The sequence below is a fragment of the Pristis pectinata genome, chromosome 11, assembly GCF_009764475.1.
Source record: "Pristis pectinata isolate sPriPec2 chromosome 11, sPriPec2.1.pri, whole genome shotgun sequence".
In the NCBI taxonomy this organism is placed as follows: domain Eukaryota; kingdom Metazoa; phylum Chordata; class Chondrichthyes; order Rhinopristiformes; family Pristidae; genus Pristis; species Pristis pectinata.
This window is the reverse complement of record NC_067415.1, coordinates 40,159,489-40,175,574: the sequence shown is the minus strand read 5'-3', so window position 1 is coordinate 40,175,574 and position 16,086 is coordinate 40,159,489. Positions and strand designations below refer to the sequence as shown.

The window sequence follows — 16,086 nt, the reverse complement described above, 5'->3', positions numbered from 1 at the left end:
CCTGGCTGATCTGTCTCAAGGCTCAACTCCTGTGTCAATTCCACATAGCCTTCAATTCACCAATCTTTCAAAAATTTACCTACAATCTCTTTTTAAAAACCTCCAGTGATCCAGCCTCCACAACCCTTTGGGGAAGAGAATTGCAGTTATTCTCCACCTTCTCCGAGAAGAAATCCCTACACACTTCAGCTTTAAATGACTGCAGCCCAGTCTTATAACCGTCTGCTCACTTGAGAATCTACCAACGATGGAGACATCTCACTATCTACCTTGTGCCTCATTTGGATTTTATATTTCAATAAGATCACCCCACATTCTTTTAAACTCCAAAGGCTACAAATCTGACCTCCTTAGTTGTTCATGAAGGGACTACCCTCTCATCCCAGGAATTACTTTACCAACTATTAATTCTATTAATATCCAATACACTTTTAATTGACTTTGTTAAAGATGTTGCACAGTAGCATAATGGGTTTTTCAGTGAACCAGCTGAGCTTAAAAGCAGTGAGTGAAATAGGGCCGTGGTGAGTTTGAAAGGGAAAAGGGACTTCGGTGAATTTAAAGGGAGTGCAGGAAAAATCATCTGTTAAGCCAGATGCCAAGCCATCAGGATTTCCAAATTGGATAGCGGATTATCAGAGTTCTATTGTAGACAAGTGAATCTGTTCTCGAATGCCTCTCGTGCTAGTATTTACTTTGTAGGGGACCAAAACTGTACATAGTACACCAGATGAAGCCTTACTAAAACCCTGTATAATGGTAACAATACTTCTCTATCTCTATTTCTATATTCCAACACCTCCTTCCCCCCACCCGCCCCTTTTCAATGCAGGCCCACATGTCCTCTGCCTTCTTACTACTACTTGCGTGCTAACTTCCTTTGCATTTCATGCATTTGAGCACTGAGATCCTTTTACATTCCACTCATTTGCAATCTCTCTCCATGTGTATAAATCTTTCTCTTGATTCTATTTGCCAAAGTGTACAACGTCACAATTTCCAATATTTAATTTACCAAGTTTTAATCCACTCAGTCAACCCACCTGTATCGTATTGCTGAGTCCAAATATCCTAATTGATACCTTGTGTTTTTGCCCCTCCTCTATCATTAATGCTGATAGTAAATAATTGAGGGCTAAGAACTGATCCTAAGCCACTCCACTAGTTACATCCTTCCAGCGTGAAAAAGACCGATTTATTCTGACTCTTTCTTCTATGTGCTAACCAGACTTCAGTCCATGTTAACACTCTTCCCCCCCAATACAGTGAGCTCTTATGCTCCGGTCTTTTGTGACACCTCATCAAATGCCTTGTGTCCAAATGCAGACACCTACAGGTTCCCCTGGACTCTGCTTGTTGCATCCTCAAAGAACTCTAGTTAATTCTTCAAACATGATTTTCCTTCCATAAACCATGATAACTTGGTTTGATTATATAAGAACATAAGAAATAGGAGCAGAAGGAGGCCATCTGGCCCATCGAGCCTGCTCTGCCATTCAGTAAGATCATGGCTGATCTGGCTGTGGACTCAGATCCACCTCCCTGCCTTTCCCCATAACCCTGAATTCCCCTGTTATGCAAAAATCTGTCTAACTGTACCTTAAATATATTTAATGAGGTAGCCTCTACTGCTTCCCTGGGCAAAGAATTCCACAGATTCACTACTCCCTGGGAATAGTAGTTTCTCTTCACCTCCATCCTAAATATATTCCTCTGAATCTTGATGCTATGTCCCCAAGTTCCAGTCACACCTACCAGTGGAAACAATCTTCCTGCCTCTATCTTATCTATCCCTTTCATAGTTTTATATGTTTCTGTAAGTTCTGCTCTAATTCTTCTGAATTCCAGCAAGTATAGTCCCAGACAACTCAATCTCTCCTCATAGGCTAACCCCCTCATCTCCAGAGTCAACCTGGTGAACCTCCTCTGCACCACCTCCAAAGCCAGTATATCCTTCCTCAAGTAAGGAGACCAGAACTGCATGCAGTACTCCAGGAGCAGCCTCACCAATACACTGTACATTTGCAGAATAACCTCCATGCTCTTAAATTCAATCCCTCTGGCAATGAAGGCCAACATTCCACTTGCCTTCTTGATAACCTGTTGCACCTGCAAACCAACCTTTTACTATTCATTCACAAGCACTCCAAAGTCCCTCTGCAAAACAGCATGCTGTAATTTTTTTAAAATAATAATCTGATCTTCTATTTTTCCTTCCAAAGTGGATGACCTCGCATTTACCAACATTGTACTCCATCTGCCAGACCCTTGCCCACTCAATTAACCTATCTATATCTCTCTGCAGGCTCTCCGCATCCTCTCTCAATTTGCTTTTCCACTGAATTTGGTGTCATCGGCAAACTTAGATATGCTACATTCTATCCCCTCTTCCAAATCATGCTGATGCCAAATCGTATTATGCTTCTGTAAATAACTAGTTATTTATTCCTTAATTATAGTCTCCAGCATCTTGCCAACAACATTAAGTGAACTGATCTGTTGTCCAGATGAAATTACTTGGTCCAAAAATCTGAACTGTTTGAAATATTGACAATGGTTGCTGAATTGAAATTGGAAGCAGTAACATAAAGACCTATAGAGTCATGATGTATAAAGAAACTTGATAATAAGATAAATAATATTCAGTTGGACAGCTGGATGTTAAGGAATAGGTTACAAACTAGAGACTTTGTTTTTCATTGGACATTTTTTTTAAAATGATGGCAGTTATACAGTACCAGAAAATATAGCTGACTTGTTTCCTCTTATTAATAATTCCACAGATTCCCTTGCAGCTGCATTTGTTATCTGGTGTTGGCCGTAAGGAGCTGCATATGTCATTGCCTTCTTTTGTATTCTTCAATATCAAGTTTACATTGAAATGTAACTGGTCAAGTTAACTACAAGTGGATTTTTTCTTGACAAGGACAATATCTTCCTGCTGTTTAGTCCATTTGAGATCATTTCTCTTCATTGAATTGTATTTATATAAACTTGCTTAAAAGAGATGTACCGTAACTGTGAGGAATTATTTTTACTTTGGGATATCCACTTTGTACTTTCCTACAACTTCTCCCTTTTTAAGCATACAGATTTTAGATGGTTGTGTGAAGATACGGATGTTCCATAACCGATTAGTGGATAAACTTGGTATAGTGCACTTGGTCAGAGTGGATTTTCCTGTTGCCAGTCTTGCTGCAACTGCTTCCATTCAGTGCAGATTATAATTTGAAAAGAAGTGCCATTACACAGTTTTTGCTTTCAATAAATGTGAAGTGATGATAATAATGGCTGCATTGCTTCTATCTGGGTTGAGATATGTATTTTGGTTCAGTGTCATTTCCTTTAAATGTTTTTTATTGGATTGGTTGTGGTGTTGGGGATGGAGTGGTGGTTAATCACAAAAGAGGAAGGGAAATCTGGTCATAGATTGGCACTGACTGATAGAAAAGAGCTCACTTGTCACTTACTGGCGCTACATGGCCCCTCAAAGGGTGAATAAAAAAATTGTCCTTCAAGATTCTCTTAAAATCTAGAAAAACCTTGTTGTGATTTGCTGAACTTAAACAGCGAAAGATTGAACCACACTTTGTTCTGTTGCAGGCATGGTCTTCCAGACACTTATCGATGGTAAGTAGTTTTATTCTGTAATCTTAATATTGTGATTTTCCTAAATTTTTGACAGGAGTATATTATTGTTTTCTTTTTAAAACTTGCCCACTCCACCTACGAGGTCTTGAATGCTGATAAGTTTATCATCCAGTTCATATCCACTCTCCTTTCATACATCTGCTAAAGGAAAATAAACCTCTTTTAATTTCTTCACCAACATTGGCTCAAACGGAAAGTCTTTGTTTTTCTTTTCACTACTGTAATGGTATGGGAGAAATGTGGAGTTACTAAATTCCTTCCTCAACTCCACCTTTTAAATACTCATAAAATTACCCACCGTCTCTCATCCCAACTTTTTTTTATTTATATCAATGGTCTTTCCTCCCATTCCATTATAATTTCTATGCCTGCTGCTTTAGGTCAATGGTGAAAAACCTAGTGTACACATTATACGGCAGGTCATGTGTTTACTAAGACTTGCAAACTATCGCAGTGCTTTCCTCAGCAACATCTTTCATAAGAAAGTCTATCCTCCGCCTCTTACCTCCACTCCTATTTCCATCACTCCGCAACAAGTTCATGAATTTCTTTATCTGTAAAATTGAGAATACAGGACTTGCAAACTCCACAATACTTCTTCCTCTTACCTCAAATTTCTCGTCTGCTTTAGTTTTGATTCCCCCATCATTTTGAATTTTCTTCCTCTCTCCCTCCCTACATTCTCCAGTTCTCCTCTTTCATGTGGTTAAGTTCCTTCCCACTGTTCCTGATCCCCATAAATACTAACTTGTTGTATGCTTTTCTGTCATCTTTACTTTTATATTCAACCCTGGCAAAGCTCCACACTCTTGAATCAAAGTCTTAATTCCATAGCCACTTGCACAAACCTGCAACTGAGCTTCAACCCCCACACCATCCATCACTTAGATAACTCCAACATTGTAGAATTGAGTGGTTTATCATCCTTCTTTATTTTAATTACTTTTACATTCATCGAAGCACAGGAAAGAAATCTTAATTCACTTTTTCCAGTTTTTCTTTTTAATACCCAACTGAACAAAATTGTACATTTGCATGCATAGAAGTTACTTCATATGTAGAGACTTGGATAGCATTGTACAATACCATAAAATTTAAAAATAAATGCTTGTTTAATTTAATCTAAAAATATTTAATTCTGCCATAACTTCGCCAAATAGATTTCCTGACACATGCAATTCTGTGCTTTAATTGATACCTAGTGGTTAAACTGCATAATATACGTGATGCTTCTGCTTTTAAATTCAACTCATCTTTTGTAGGTATGAGGAAATTCGTCAGTTTGGATCTGTGCCACATGGAGGATTTGGACTAGGATTTGAGCGTTATTTGCAGTGCATCTTAGGCATTGAGAACATTAAAGATGTTATTCCATTTCCAAGGTTTTCTCACTCTTGCCTTTTATAGTAATAGGGGTAAATCATTTTACAGTTAAGTAGATTTCAGATGTGCTGATCAGTACTGTTTTGAACTGTACAAAATTTTAACTCTTAACTATTATGTATTTATGTTTGCAATCAGTACTAAGGAATGTAAGCAATCATTGTAATCAAGGATCAAAATAAAAAAAACATTGAAATGAAAGTGAAAATACAAAAATATTTAGGGGAAGCAGTTATTGTACTCATTTCTCATAACTGCTAGAAAACTCCACAATATACCCAGCTTGTAGCTTCTTAACTCTTCATCAAAATCTTGAGTAAATTCTCACATCAAATATGAAGACAAAGCAAACTAGGCTGGCACTTCGGTGTTGTGCTGAGCAAGCTCAATGCTGTTGGAGGTGCTGACTGTCAGATAACATTTTAAGTGACAGTCCTGACTGCTCTCTAAAGCAAGGGTAAAAGCTCCCGTGATGTTGTTCTAAGTGGAGCCCTAGAGTCCTGGCATTGTTAAGATTACCAAATGATTTAGTCATAATCAGGCTCCCATTTGTGGAAGCAAATTAGGGCTGAAGTGTTTCCTACATTTATGAAATTGCCTACACGTCCAAGAACACTTCATTGTTTTCATTAGCCTCAAAGTTTTTCGGGTAAATTCAGAAATTATGAGAAGCACTACATGAATGCAAATATTTCTTAATAATGCAGAACTAACTGTGCCAGAATATCTTCACTTTGATTTTGTAAATTTCAGAGTTATTGATCATTTTTCCAATTACTACTTGCCCATGGATAGCAAGACTTGTCAACTTTTGTGTGTCTCTTTACTAGGGCCATTCTTGGATAAGGGGACGGTGTAATTGTTGGCCTTATTTGAGTAATTTTATCAAAGTATGTTTGGGTGTTTATAAACAATAAAACTCTGATGATCTGCTGTCCTATTTTCAAAAATCTTAATGCCTTGGCATGTAGGGTTCACCTGGTTCCGTTCCCCATGCTCCCTGTCGATTCACTGGACTCCCATTTCCCATGCTCCTGTCAACTTGCTGGAGCCCCATTTCCTGCACTCCGTTGACTCACCTGCTTCACTGAGAAATTTATATTTTGTGTAATGTATTAAAAAATAATTGTGGTGACATGGGAGTATTATCCAATATTCTGGAAAATCTGCGAGTCCAGCACCATCGAAGTCTTGAGTGTGCTGGATTATTGGAGTTTTACTGTACCTATTTTGGATTTGTTATATTTATCCATTTTTGTTATGTGGTTTTAGTACATATTTGATTTTTAGATGATGTTACTGTGGGCCATTTGTACCAATTGTATTTATTTTGTATAAAATAAGAATGTGAATTGTTACATGAAGCATATTATGGCAGAAGCAGCAGTATATAAGTGTGCACCAAAATAATTCAGAGGCTTAAATGGAATCTGCTGCTTAAGATGTGAATTTGGCAAAGGAATGCAAAGTTTTGTCAAAAATGTATAATTTAAAGAAGGATGAATGCAAAGGAACAAGGCAAAAATGTTCCTAGTTTAGAGACTGAGGCACCAAAAGGGCAATGCCTGTATCAGTAAAAGTAAATGGAGAGTATAAGAATGCCAAGGAGTCCAGAGTGAAAAGAACAGACAGTATGGCAAATGGAGTTTAAGGAACAGGGAGAGTGAAGCCATGAAGGATTTATGAACAAGTTCAGTTTTTAAGTTTGGTGCATTAGGCTTGGGAAGCTCAGAAAAGTGACTAAGGATGTCACTGTATGGATTAGTACATGACGCAGACCCAGATAATGTATTTCTGTTATCAATAAATATTGTGTCAGCATCATGTGATCAACAATGCTATTAAAGTTGCTTTTCTAACCTAAAAGAAGAAATTTAAATCTGCTGAAATCGGCATTCTTTATCAGAAGCTGTTACAAAATGTACATTTCCTAATGTACCATTGGATACATTTCATACTGTAAAGCCAAAAGCTTGTTGATCAAACATTTTCTTCACACATGCCATCCATTAATATAAGGTTGCTTTGTCTATCCAAAACAACCGTCATATAGAGATGAATGGAATTTTGTCAAACATGCAAATCTGGTAAATAAGGTGATCTTGTTTACTTTCAGAATCAGCCAAAGATGCCATTGTAGCTCTTGGAAGTAATTTGAATAGGATAATTGTGGCAATTCTGGATTAGTATATTTTACATTCCTTTTGTGCTTCTGTGTATCTTGAAGATAAATGCATATTAAAATATGTATGTATTTTACATGATGTTCCACTGCCAAGATTTGAAGAATCCAGTTCACTTGTCTGGTTTGTGCAAAGACATTTAAATTTGGAGTGGGCACATCTCTTGGGATTCATGGGTTAAAAAGATTATGTTAGCCTGGTCACTATTCAGTTGTTCCTCTTTGGAAAGTTCATATGTGGAAGATTTTGGTGAGGGTAGGGTTTAGCCATGACACACTTTTGAAAGAAAAGAAAGTTAAATCTCTGCACATGAAAAATAGCCACTTGTGATGGGTGTCAAAGTTAACTGATAAAAGATGGTGTCTTTGGAAAAAAGAGGAGGGAAGGTAAAGAATATTGTCAGAAAACTTTATTTAGATTAAATACTAAAATATCAAATATACACATTTGAAAACTACAATTTATTATGTGTATTTTGCAAGTTAAGAAATATACTAACAATTTCCTATTGGCATTTTCTTCAAACCTAGGCTTACAGTCCAGTAGTTCTTAAAGACATTTCCCAACCAGTAGCGTGTGGTCTTTTTTTGGAAAACTAAGAGAGGAAATCCCTGCCTTTGATACTGAGGAAAGGATTGCAAATGCTGTAGAAACATTTCTTGTGCTGTAGAAACCTATCTTGGCAGGTGGTTTGACTTCCTGAAAACTGGAGTTACTCAAATATTGCTGGATGTGCACTAACCTTATCAAGTTAACCATCGTAAGAAGAGGGGGGTGAAACTTGCGTTACTCAATGTTAAAAGTATGTTTCAATGGAAGTAGGGGCTTGCTTTCCAAATGGGAGGTTTGGTAGCCATGGCCAAGAGCTGCATATAAGCAGATATACGAGTTTCTATACTTCCCACTACTTCCCACTGGGGTGTGGCTGGGGTGGAATGACGCCAAGACAAACTGTTAGATTTTGCACTTTTTCTTAAAGTGAGATTTTAACATTTTGGTGGAACTGTATAAAATCAATCACGTTTAATAGCTTCTATCAATTGCCGTGTTTTATTTATTTAAATTTTATTCTTAAAAACCATCAAAGCTACTTAATTGACCTTGTAATATCATATATTTTAATTTTTGTTACATTTCTTGAAATAGCAAAAATATAGCATGAATTTTTCATTTAAAATAGATCTATTTGCAGCAGTTTGTATTCATATAGTGTTCTTTTACATTCCAAAATGTAAGCAAGTTGTTTCAAAGGAACATAATCTTGCAATTCAATACTATATCAAAAGGAAATATGAGGGCAAGTGATTAGAAAATTGTCAAAGAGTTAGGTTGTGGGGGGGGGGGGGGGGGGAGGGGGAAGGAGACAGAGGGGTTTAGGGAGGGAATTCCAGATGTGTATGGCTTTGGCAAATGAAGTCAAGGCTATCAATGTAGAGCAATTAGTTACATGATCAGGAGATGAGGATAACAGTTCATGTATCTTGGAGGGTTTGTTGAGCTGGAGGAGAATACGGTGATGGAAAGGGGTAAACTCGGAGAAATTTGAAAACAAAGAATTTTAAAGCAAAGAACTATCTGCTGGAGAAATTCAGCAGGTTGAGCAGCTTCTGTGGGGGAAGAGGAGCAGCAATTGTCAATGTTTCAAGTCAAGACCCTGCATCGGGACTGAGTGGAGAGGGAAGATAGCTGGTATAAAGGAGCGGGAGCAGTGGGGCGAGCCGGTTGGTGATAGGTGGACCAAGGAGGATTGAAGGCAGAAGGAGCCGGGGGTCAAGTTGGGAGACACAGTCAAGTGGGTGATAGGTGGAAAGAGATGAGGTGGGGGGGAGCAAAAGACCAGGTGGGGTGAGGGGAGGGTGAAGGTGGAAATGGAGACTGGAGGGCGACAAGCAGGAAAAAGGGTATCAGTGCTGAAATCTGATAAGTAAGGAAGGTGATAATGGGAACCATTAAGGGAGAGATGAAGGGCAGATGGACAATTGAGGGGGAGATTTTAAAATTGTTCCTTAACCAGGAATCACTTGAAGGTCCATCAAATTGTGATGGACCTTCAAGTCGAGTTCAAATTGTGGTCTTGCTTCAAATTAGCACATAGGTAGAAGAATTTTGAGATGCCTCTATAAGGTTAGAAGCCATATCACATTGCATTAGAATAGTTAGGTCTGAAGTTAAACACTGGCTTTAGTTAGGGCTTCAGCAATTGAGTTGAGGTAGTAGTGAACGTGTGAAGTCTTAGTGATGGTTGGAAGTTAATGTTGGGATTAAGTTTGTCACCAAGGATTCACAGGTTCATTTTCAGACAATCTGTGTAAGTCAGTAAGTAACTAAGTCAGTAAGTTGAGTTTATTGTCATAAGGTGCGACACAAGTATAATGAAAAACTTGCAGAAGCATCACAGGCACATAGATTCAGACAATACACAGTATGTAAATTGTACATGACAGTGAAGAAAAAACTTATTGAACTAATGTCTTGTTTTTCACACAATTGGAAAACAGTCCATGGTAGTGCAAGAGGTAGTCTGTAGTGTTCTGTTGCCAAGGCAGGATTAGGGTGATGCAGGTCGGTTCAAGAACCTGATGGTTGGAGGAAAGTGGCTGTTCCTGAACCAGGTGGTGTGGGATTTCAGGCTTCTGTACCTCCTTCCCAAAGGTAACATTGAGAAGAGGTTATGGTCCAGATGGTGGGGATCCTTGATGATAAATGCTCCCTTGAGACAGCGCTCCATGTGGATGCTTTTTCTATGGTGGGGAGGGATGTGCCGATGTGGGCCGGGCTGTGTCCACTACTCCCCGCAGCCTCATGCATTGGAATTGCTGCACCAGGCCATGATGCAACCAGTCAGGATATTTTCTACAGTGCATTGGTAGAAGATTATTAGAGTATTTGGTAACGTGAATCTCCTTAAGCTTCCAAGAAAGTAGAGGTGCTGGCACACCACCTTCATGATTACATCAATGTGCTGGGCCCAGGACAGCATGGTGCAGAAGGGAACCTTTCTGAAGGGGGCTGAGAACAATGACTTCAGTCCTGTCAGTATTTTGAGAAGATTTCCACTCATCTAATGCTGAATGTTGGACATTAGTGTGACTATTTAAAAACGGTGGAAGAGTCGAGAAAGGTGGTCAATTGGGGATGGGTATTATCAGCTTTCATGCTTTTTTTAAAAACACTGCATTTTTGGATGCTACTGCTATGGGGCAGTATGTTGATGAGAAATAGAAATGAGTCAAAAATGAATGCTTTGGAAACGCTCATAGTGTGTGCAGGCATGAGAAAAGAAGCTATGGTTGATGATTTTCCAAAGGCAAGTTTGGAGTTAGGGCTGAGTATACCCTAAACGTTTGACCTGAAAGATCAGGGGAAATAGAATGCATAGACATTCCAATAGTTTCACACTTATTAACAAGGGAATCCATTCACTTGTTGGTGAGGACAGAGGAAGCAGGAGGGAAAGGTGAATGTTTGCAATCGAGTTGGATGAATTCAGAGTATATTTTGAATTTCGTGAAAAGGAATGGCTTTCATGTTCGAAGCTCCATTATGGAATTTATATTAAAAAAATGTTCTGCTAATAATACAAGCAAAAAATCACAATGTTAAGTGTAAATTACAGTTGACGGAACTTGATATTCTTTACCGTTTTCATAAACTGCACAGGAAGCCCAAAACTTGCAACGTCATAGACTGCTGGTTACCATTGATGTTCCGATATTTGCACTTGATTTGCAGCTCTTCGAGGAGAAGCCAAAAATTAAGCTGCATCTTTGGACCTGGACATGTTTTCAATAAATCTGCATAAATGTACTAAAGATCTGATTACTGTAGCCCAATCTAACTAGAATTTAATCTTGGATAGTTATTTTAAAATTAATTCTAAAATCGGGTTACCTTGAACTGTTGGTTTTTCATTGATTTTTAAATTGCTTGTTTCTTGTGATTAACATTTCGGATGTAGTTATCGAACTTTAAGTTACCGCAATTAAACATATTAACTAATTGTTTTATTTTTTAAAACTGCTTTAAAATCTTGCCTGATTTCTCTCGTTCATAATTTTTCCATAGCTTCTTGTAGAAACTCGGGAATCTATTTCAAAATGCACCACAAATTAAAGTGTGTACTGTAGTTGCCAATTACGCCCGGGTAGAAATTCTGCTGTGGGATTTACCAGATGATAATTCCTTAAGTATTTTTAAGATGTCAGTTCCGTACAGAACTTCTAAGCAACTTCATTGAAAGTGGCGCTTTGGGGAGATCACTGAATGCAGATGTTCCGAGTAACCATAAAGATCGCGATGCCAAGATATGTGCAAGTTGTGAATGTGATTCGAGGGCTGCGCCGCTCCCACTGATCCAAGTCTCCGTACGAGGAAATGGTTGGGATACAGTTATTGCTTTCCAATAACTCCCGCAAAGAATGTGCGTGGTTGTGAAGAGATCACAACTGTTCTCGTGTTGAACAGCCGCTAAACTGCCCTTAATTGTGCTTCATCTCGTGTTAATTGGCTGCTCGGGTGGGGGAGCAGAGAGCTGCTGGTGCTGATCGGCAACGTCCCGGAATAGTCGCTGCTGCGCCGAAAACTTCGGGATGAGGGATTTTGAGATTATCTGCTTTCAAAAAAAATCTTTCATTATTTCGGATCTATTTTCTGCATAACACCTGGGTCTGGCTGCGGTAACCATTTTCGAAAATGTTCCGCAGAAATCTCCGGTCTTAATCAGAAAATGGAACAAGAATGTCACAGCAGTGTTTACAAGCGTAATTCAGTATCCCAACACAACTTCAGTTGGCCACGCCCCTTAGAGGTTAGCCCCACCCAGGGAAGGGAATTTCAGTTTAAAAAAATAAAATTAGGTGATGCTGTCTAAATTAGGAATTGCGAGGACATACAAACCATGAATCCTTCCGGCTGTTGCACTTCGAATGGTTTGGTCAGTTAAACGTTGGTCAATTGTTCTGGTTTGACGATCTCCTCGTCTGTTTGATCGAAATGTCAATGGGATTCGTGCTTTAAATGACCTAACACAGCAAGACTAGCTCCACTGACTTGAATCCCGGGCGCTCTGCCGTGGTAATCTCTCTCTCTTTCGCTACTCCATTTCGACTGCCTCTCAGTCAGTACAGGGCATTTCTATTCAATGATTTTATTATAAGAAAATCTGTTTCGCTAATAATTAATAATATACACGTTTTATGCCAAGAAGTGGAGTTCTCCTTTAAGAGCAGAGTAGGCGGGGCGCGGCTCGACCCGAAACAACAGCTCTGCTCACTACTTCCTACATGAGCCCGGCATCTGGGGGAGAGGAGTGTTGGGGCCGTATTTGGTCGCGATTTAACGGACTGTCTACTTGCTACTTTGCAGGACAACCCGCGATTTGAGGAGGAGAAAACTGCCGGCGTCTCCCTGAATGTGAGCGCGCCGTCCTTGCGATATAACCGCTGGTCAGGATGAGCGGAGGAGAGGTGGTTTACTGCGGCTGGTTAAGAAAATCCCCGCCAGAAAAGAAGTTGAGGCGATATGTGAGTAAGAGTGGTTCTCCGGTGTGTTTCTAAGTGATGGCAATTTCGGAGCATTAATGCCAGGTGTCCTCGCCCTTTGATGTGTGCCGAGTGGCGTCTGATCAAACAAGAACAAATTCGTGGGATTAGCCTGTGCCGTATCAGCATCCGAGGACTAGCTGGATGCAAAAACATCTAAGGAGGGTTTGTTTTAGTTCCTGACGTTGCTGTCATAATTCTTGTGTGTGTTGGGCTCTGGACTGCCAAAGGTAAACAAGAAAACCGATACCAATTTAGACTACATTTTCAAGGAATACGAAAGTAGAAACCATAGGTAAACACTACTTATTGTCCGGTTCAACTGTCGCTCTACTGAACAGGGGACGATACAAAATGACTTAGTCTCGATATAGTATGGGCTTGTCAACATTGGACACCTGTTTTGTTTCCAGTGTTACAGTCAAGGTGCAGGTTACAATAATTTCCATTTAGTCTCCAGAAACCGCCAGTTGATACACACTCTCTCAATGTTCTGTGGGCGTTAATATTAATCTCCCTTCTCTAGAAGGTCGCCGTGCGTTCGAATGAAATTAAAAACGATGAGTGACGCTTAAATGTGTTTGCGAAATTCATTCCAAAATGCTCAATACCGAGACTGCTAACCATGAAATGAGAAGAAGGGGCGCGTTTGTGTCTTTTGTTTGTTGTTGCATTAATTTTGAACAACGGTCACTCGCCCCTCGTGAGGCGACGGCTTATTTCTGCATCTGGACTGCGTTAACTATCGCCATGCAAATGCAATGCTGCAGCGTTCACCCCGATGTTATGCAGTGTTTGGTTTATTCGAATCATGTTACAGTTCTATCATGTCCTGATTCTGGTACTAGCTCCCTTGGAACGACTTCCGTATTATCTTTTTTTCTCGTCTCGTCGTTGACTTTTGCTGCTTTCTCGCGCTAGGATTGCAGTTTATTTTATCAGCCAATCCCCCCACCTACCTCCAAAAACCACCCTCCTTTGTCTCGGCGCTAAGCAATCTCAATAAACCCCGTACCTCAACTACTTCTCTTCAATTCCTGGCTGCGCCAGATGCAGAGGGCTGTTGTCAAATTAACCTTCGAAACCTGCTCGAAATGAAAGGTGGCTTCTGGCAATTGGACTCTTGCCTACTGTTGTAGCACCGAATTATAAATATGCAAATGCTGAATATGGTCCATTTCAATTTGAAATAAAGATTATAATACCAATCACTGCCACACATGGGTTTGAACCGACAATCGCAGATAGATTTGACTAATACCAGATAAGCTATTGGGCATCCCAATCAGAAACCAGGATTTTTTTTCTCCCACTGCGGAGAGACATTCTGGTCATTCTTGCCTACTGGTGACTGTTTAGAGAACAAAATTGGCAGAATCTTGGCAGCACATTGTTTCCCCTAGTGGGAGTGATTTATGGTGGGTTTGAAAAAGGAGTAAGTGTAAATACCTTATTTCAAAGAAGGTTCAAACTATGTCAGGTTTGGGTGGAAGATGTGGAAAAGTGTTATCTTGGACTCTGCACAATTTGTGTACAGTGCTAGCTAGGTCCAGAAAATGGATTACAAAATCCCTCTGTTTCTAAACTATGGAATAGTAGCTTATTTAGTTTTTCAAATGTTTGTCTCAGTATTCATGGTTTTACAATATAAGATTGTTTGCATTTTATTTCCCCCAGAAATAATGTCCCTGCTATAATGTGGCCTGTACAACTAACATTCCCAGCACTTTGGCTTGCACCATTCATGTAGTTCATGGTTTTTTTAATCAGTTATTTCTGTGCCTCATCGGGAATAATTGATATGTTTTTGGTATTATTTCACTTGGAAGGTTGCCAGTGAATTCTGTAAATTACAGCTTCTGTTCAGTGAATGAAAATGGCTTTTAAAAATTGATCTCCTGAGTGCAAATAAATATCTGAGAAATTTTCAGTGGATTCTGTAGAGCTGATTGAAAAGAGGCTGAAACTTCAAGTTATGTGGTCTGTTTCGTGTGTCTCAATTTTTGCTTCACTTTGGGGGTCACGTGTTAATCGTCTGAATCAGAGTTAAAACAATGGGTTATCCATCACTGTGAATTATCTTTGAAATGTGGCTTTGCAGAGAAAGAATTGTAATTTGGAGTGTTATTATTAAAGGTCATGTGTTTGAACAAATGTGGAGCGATGCATGCTCGGCCAAGGTGAATTGCTCAAACCTCCATGTACCAGATTGCTGAAGACTGTTCTTCCATAAAATTAAAACATTTATGTTTGAGCTTTTTAAAATTCTAAGTAGTCCTATGGAATCTTTTCAAACTGGATTTTGTGCTAAGCTGCAGTTGGACTTTATCCACTGAAGCCCGAGCCATGTGAGATTACTGACTAGATGAGTTCATGTTTCTTGGTATTTATGCCTTCAAACTAAATGACATATTTGGCTTATAGCAATACCAAATTTCAAACATCACTGTTACACAGAGCATTTTAAATCTGAGAATTTATGTCTTGACTATTTAGGGATTATAGGCAAAAGCTGTTGGGTCACAGATCAGACATGATCTCATGAAGCAGTGAAACAATCCTTAAGGACTAAGTAGCCTCTTCCAAATCAAATGCATGATGAAAATTCTTCTTGTCTTGATGTGCAGATTCACCTGTACTCAAGGAGCTCAAGACCATCCAGGACAAGGCAGCCTTCTTGATTGGTATCCCATCTGCCACTCTAAACATTCCTTTCCTCTGCCATTGATGCACAGTGGCCGAATGTGTGCCATCTACAAGATGCATGGCTGTTACTTGCCCTGTGCTACTTTAACAACAACTGGCAAACTAGCAACCTCTACCCACCGCGCACCCCACCCCCACCCCAGGAAGAACAAGGCCTTCAGTACTTGGGAGCCCTACCACCTGTAGTTTCCCCTCCAAGTCACATACCATTTTGACTTGGGAATATATCACCCATTCCTTCATTGTTGCTAGGTCTAAGTCCTGGAACTCCCTCCCCAACAGCATGCGGGAGTGCCTTCAACAAAAGCTCCACAGCAGTTCAAGATGGCTTACCATCCCCTTTCAAGGGCAATTATGGATGGACAACAAATGCTGTCTTTATCAGTGACACCCAGACACCCAAAAAAAAGTTTTAAAAAGAATGGCCATAAACACTTATTGCAAGGATTTGGCTGAATTTACGGTACATGTTGAGATGCAGAAATGAAATGGCTTTTGAGGGAACCCATATCAAATCTTTTAGAAAGAAGCAATGGCATAAGCAGTGTTGTTGGGATTATCATAGGTTATGGCTGTATTAAAATGGGAATCCCAAAACCCATCAAGAACAGATATGGTGGAAT

At 39.5% G+C, this 16,086-nt stretch overlaps 2 protein-coding genes across 3 annotated transcripts in view; both read left to right on the top strand.

The window, feature by feature from the left end:
* nars2 (asparaginyl-tRNA synthetase 2, mitochondrial) overlaps positions 1–8,388 on the top strand; it is a 47,313-nt gene extending 38,925 nt beyond the window's left edge. The window contains exons 13-14 of the mRNA XM_052026221.1: positions 3,604–3,630; positions 4,914–8,388. Of these exons, the coding sequence (XP_051882181.1) occupies positions 3,604–3,630; positions 4,914–5,058 (172 nt within the window). The 3' untranslated portion in view covers positions 5,059–8,388. The remainder of the gene's footprint in view (positions 1–3,603; positions 3,631–4,913) is intronic.
* Positions 8,389–12,104: 3,716 nt separating this feature from the next.
* The window catches only part of gab2 (GRB2-associated binding protein 2), a 207,298-nt gene continuing 203,316 nt past the window's right edge, over positions 12,105–16,086 (top strand). The window contains exons 1-2 of one of the 2 annotated variants that reach the window (XM_052026219.1): positions 12,105–12,290; positions 12,582–12,739. In XM_052026219.1, the coding sequence (XP_051882179.1) occupies positions 12,668–12,739 (72 nt within the window). In that variant the 5' untranslated portion in view covers positions 12,105–12,290; positions 12,582–12,667. Of the gene's footprint in view, positions 12,291–12,494; positions 12,740–16,086 lie in introns of those variants that run through there. The other variant, XM_052026220.1, reaches the window with a different exon arrangement.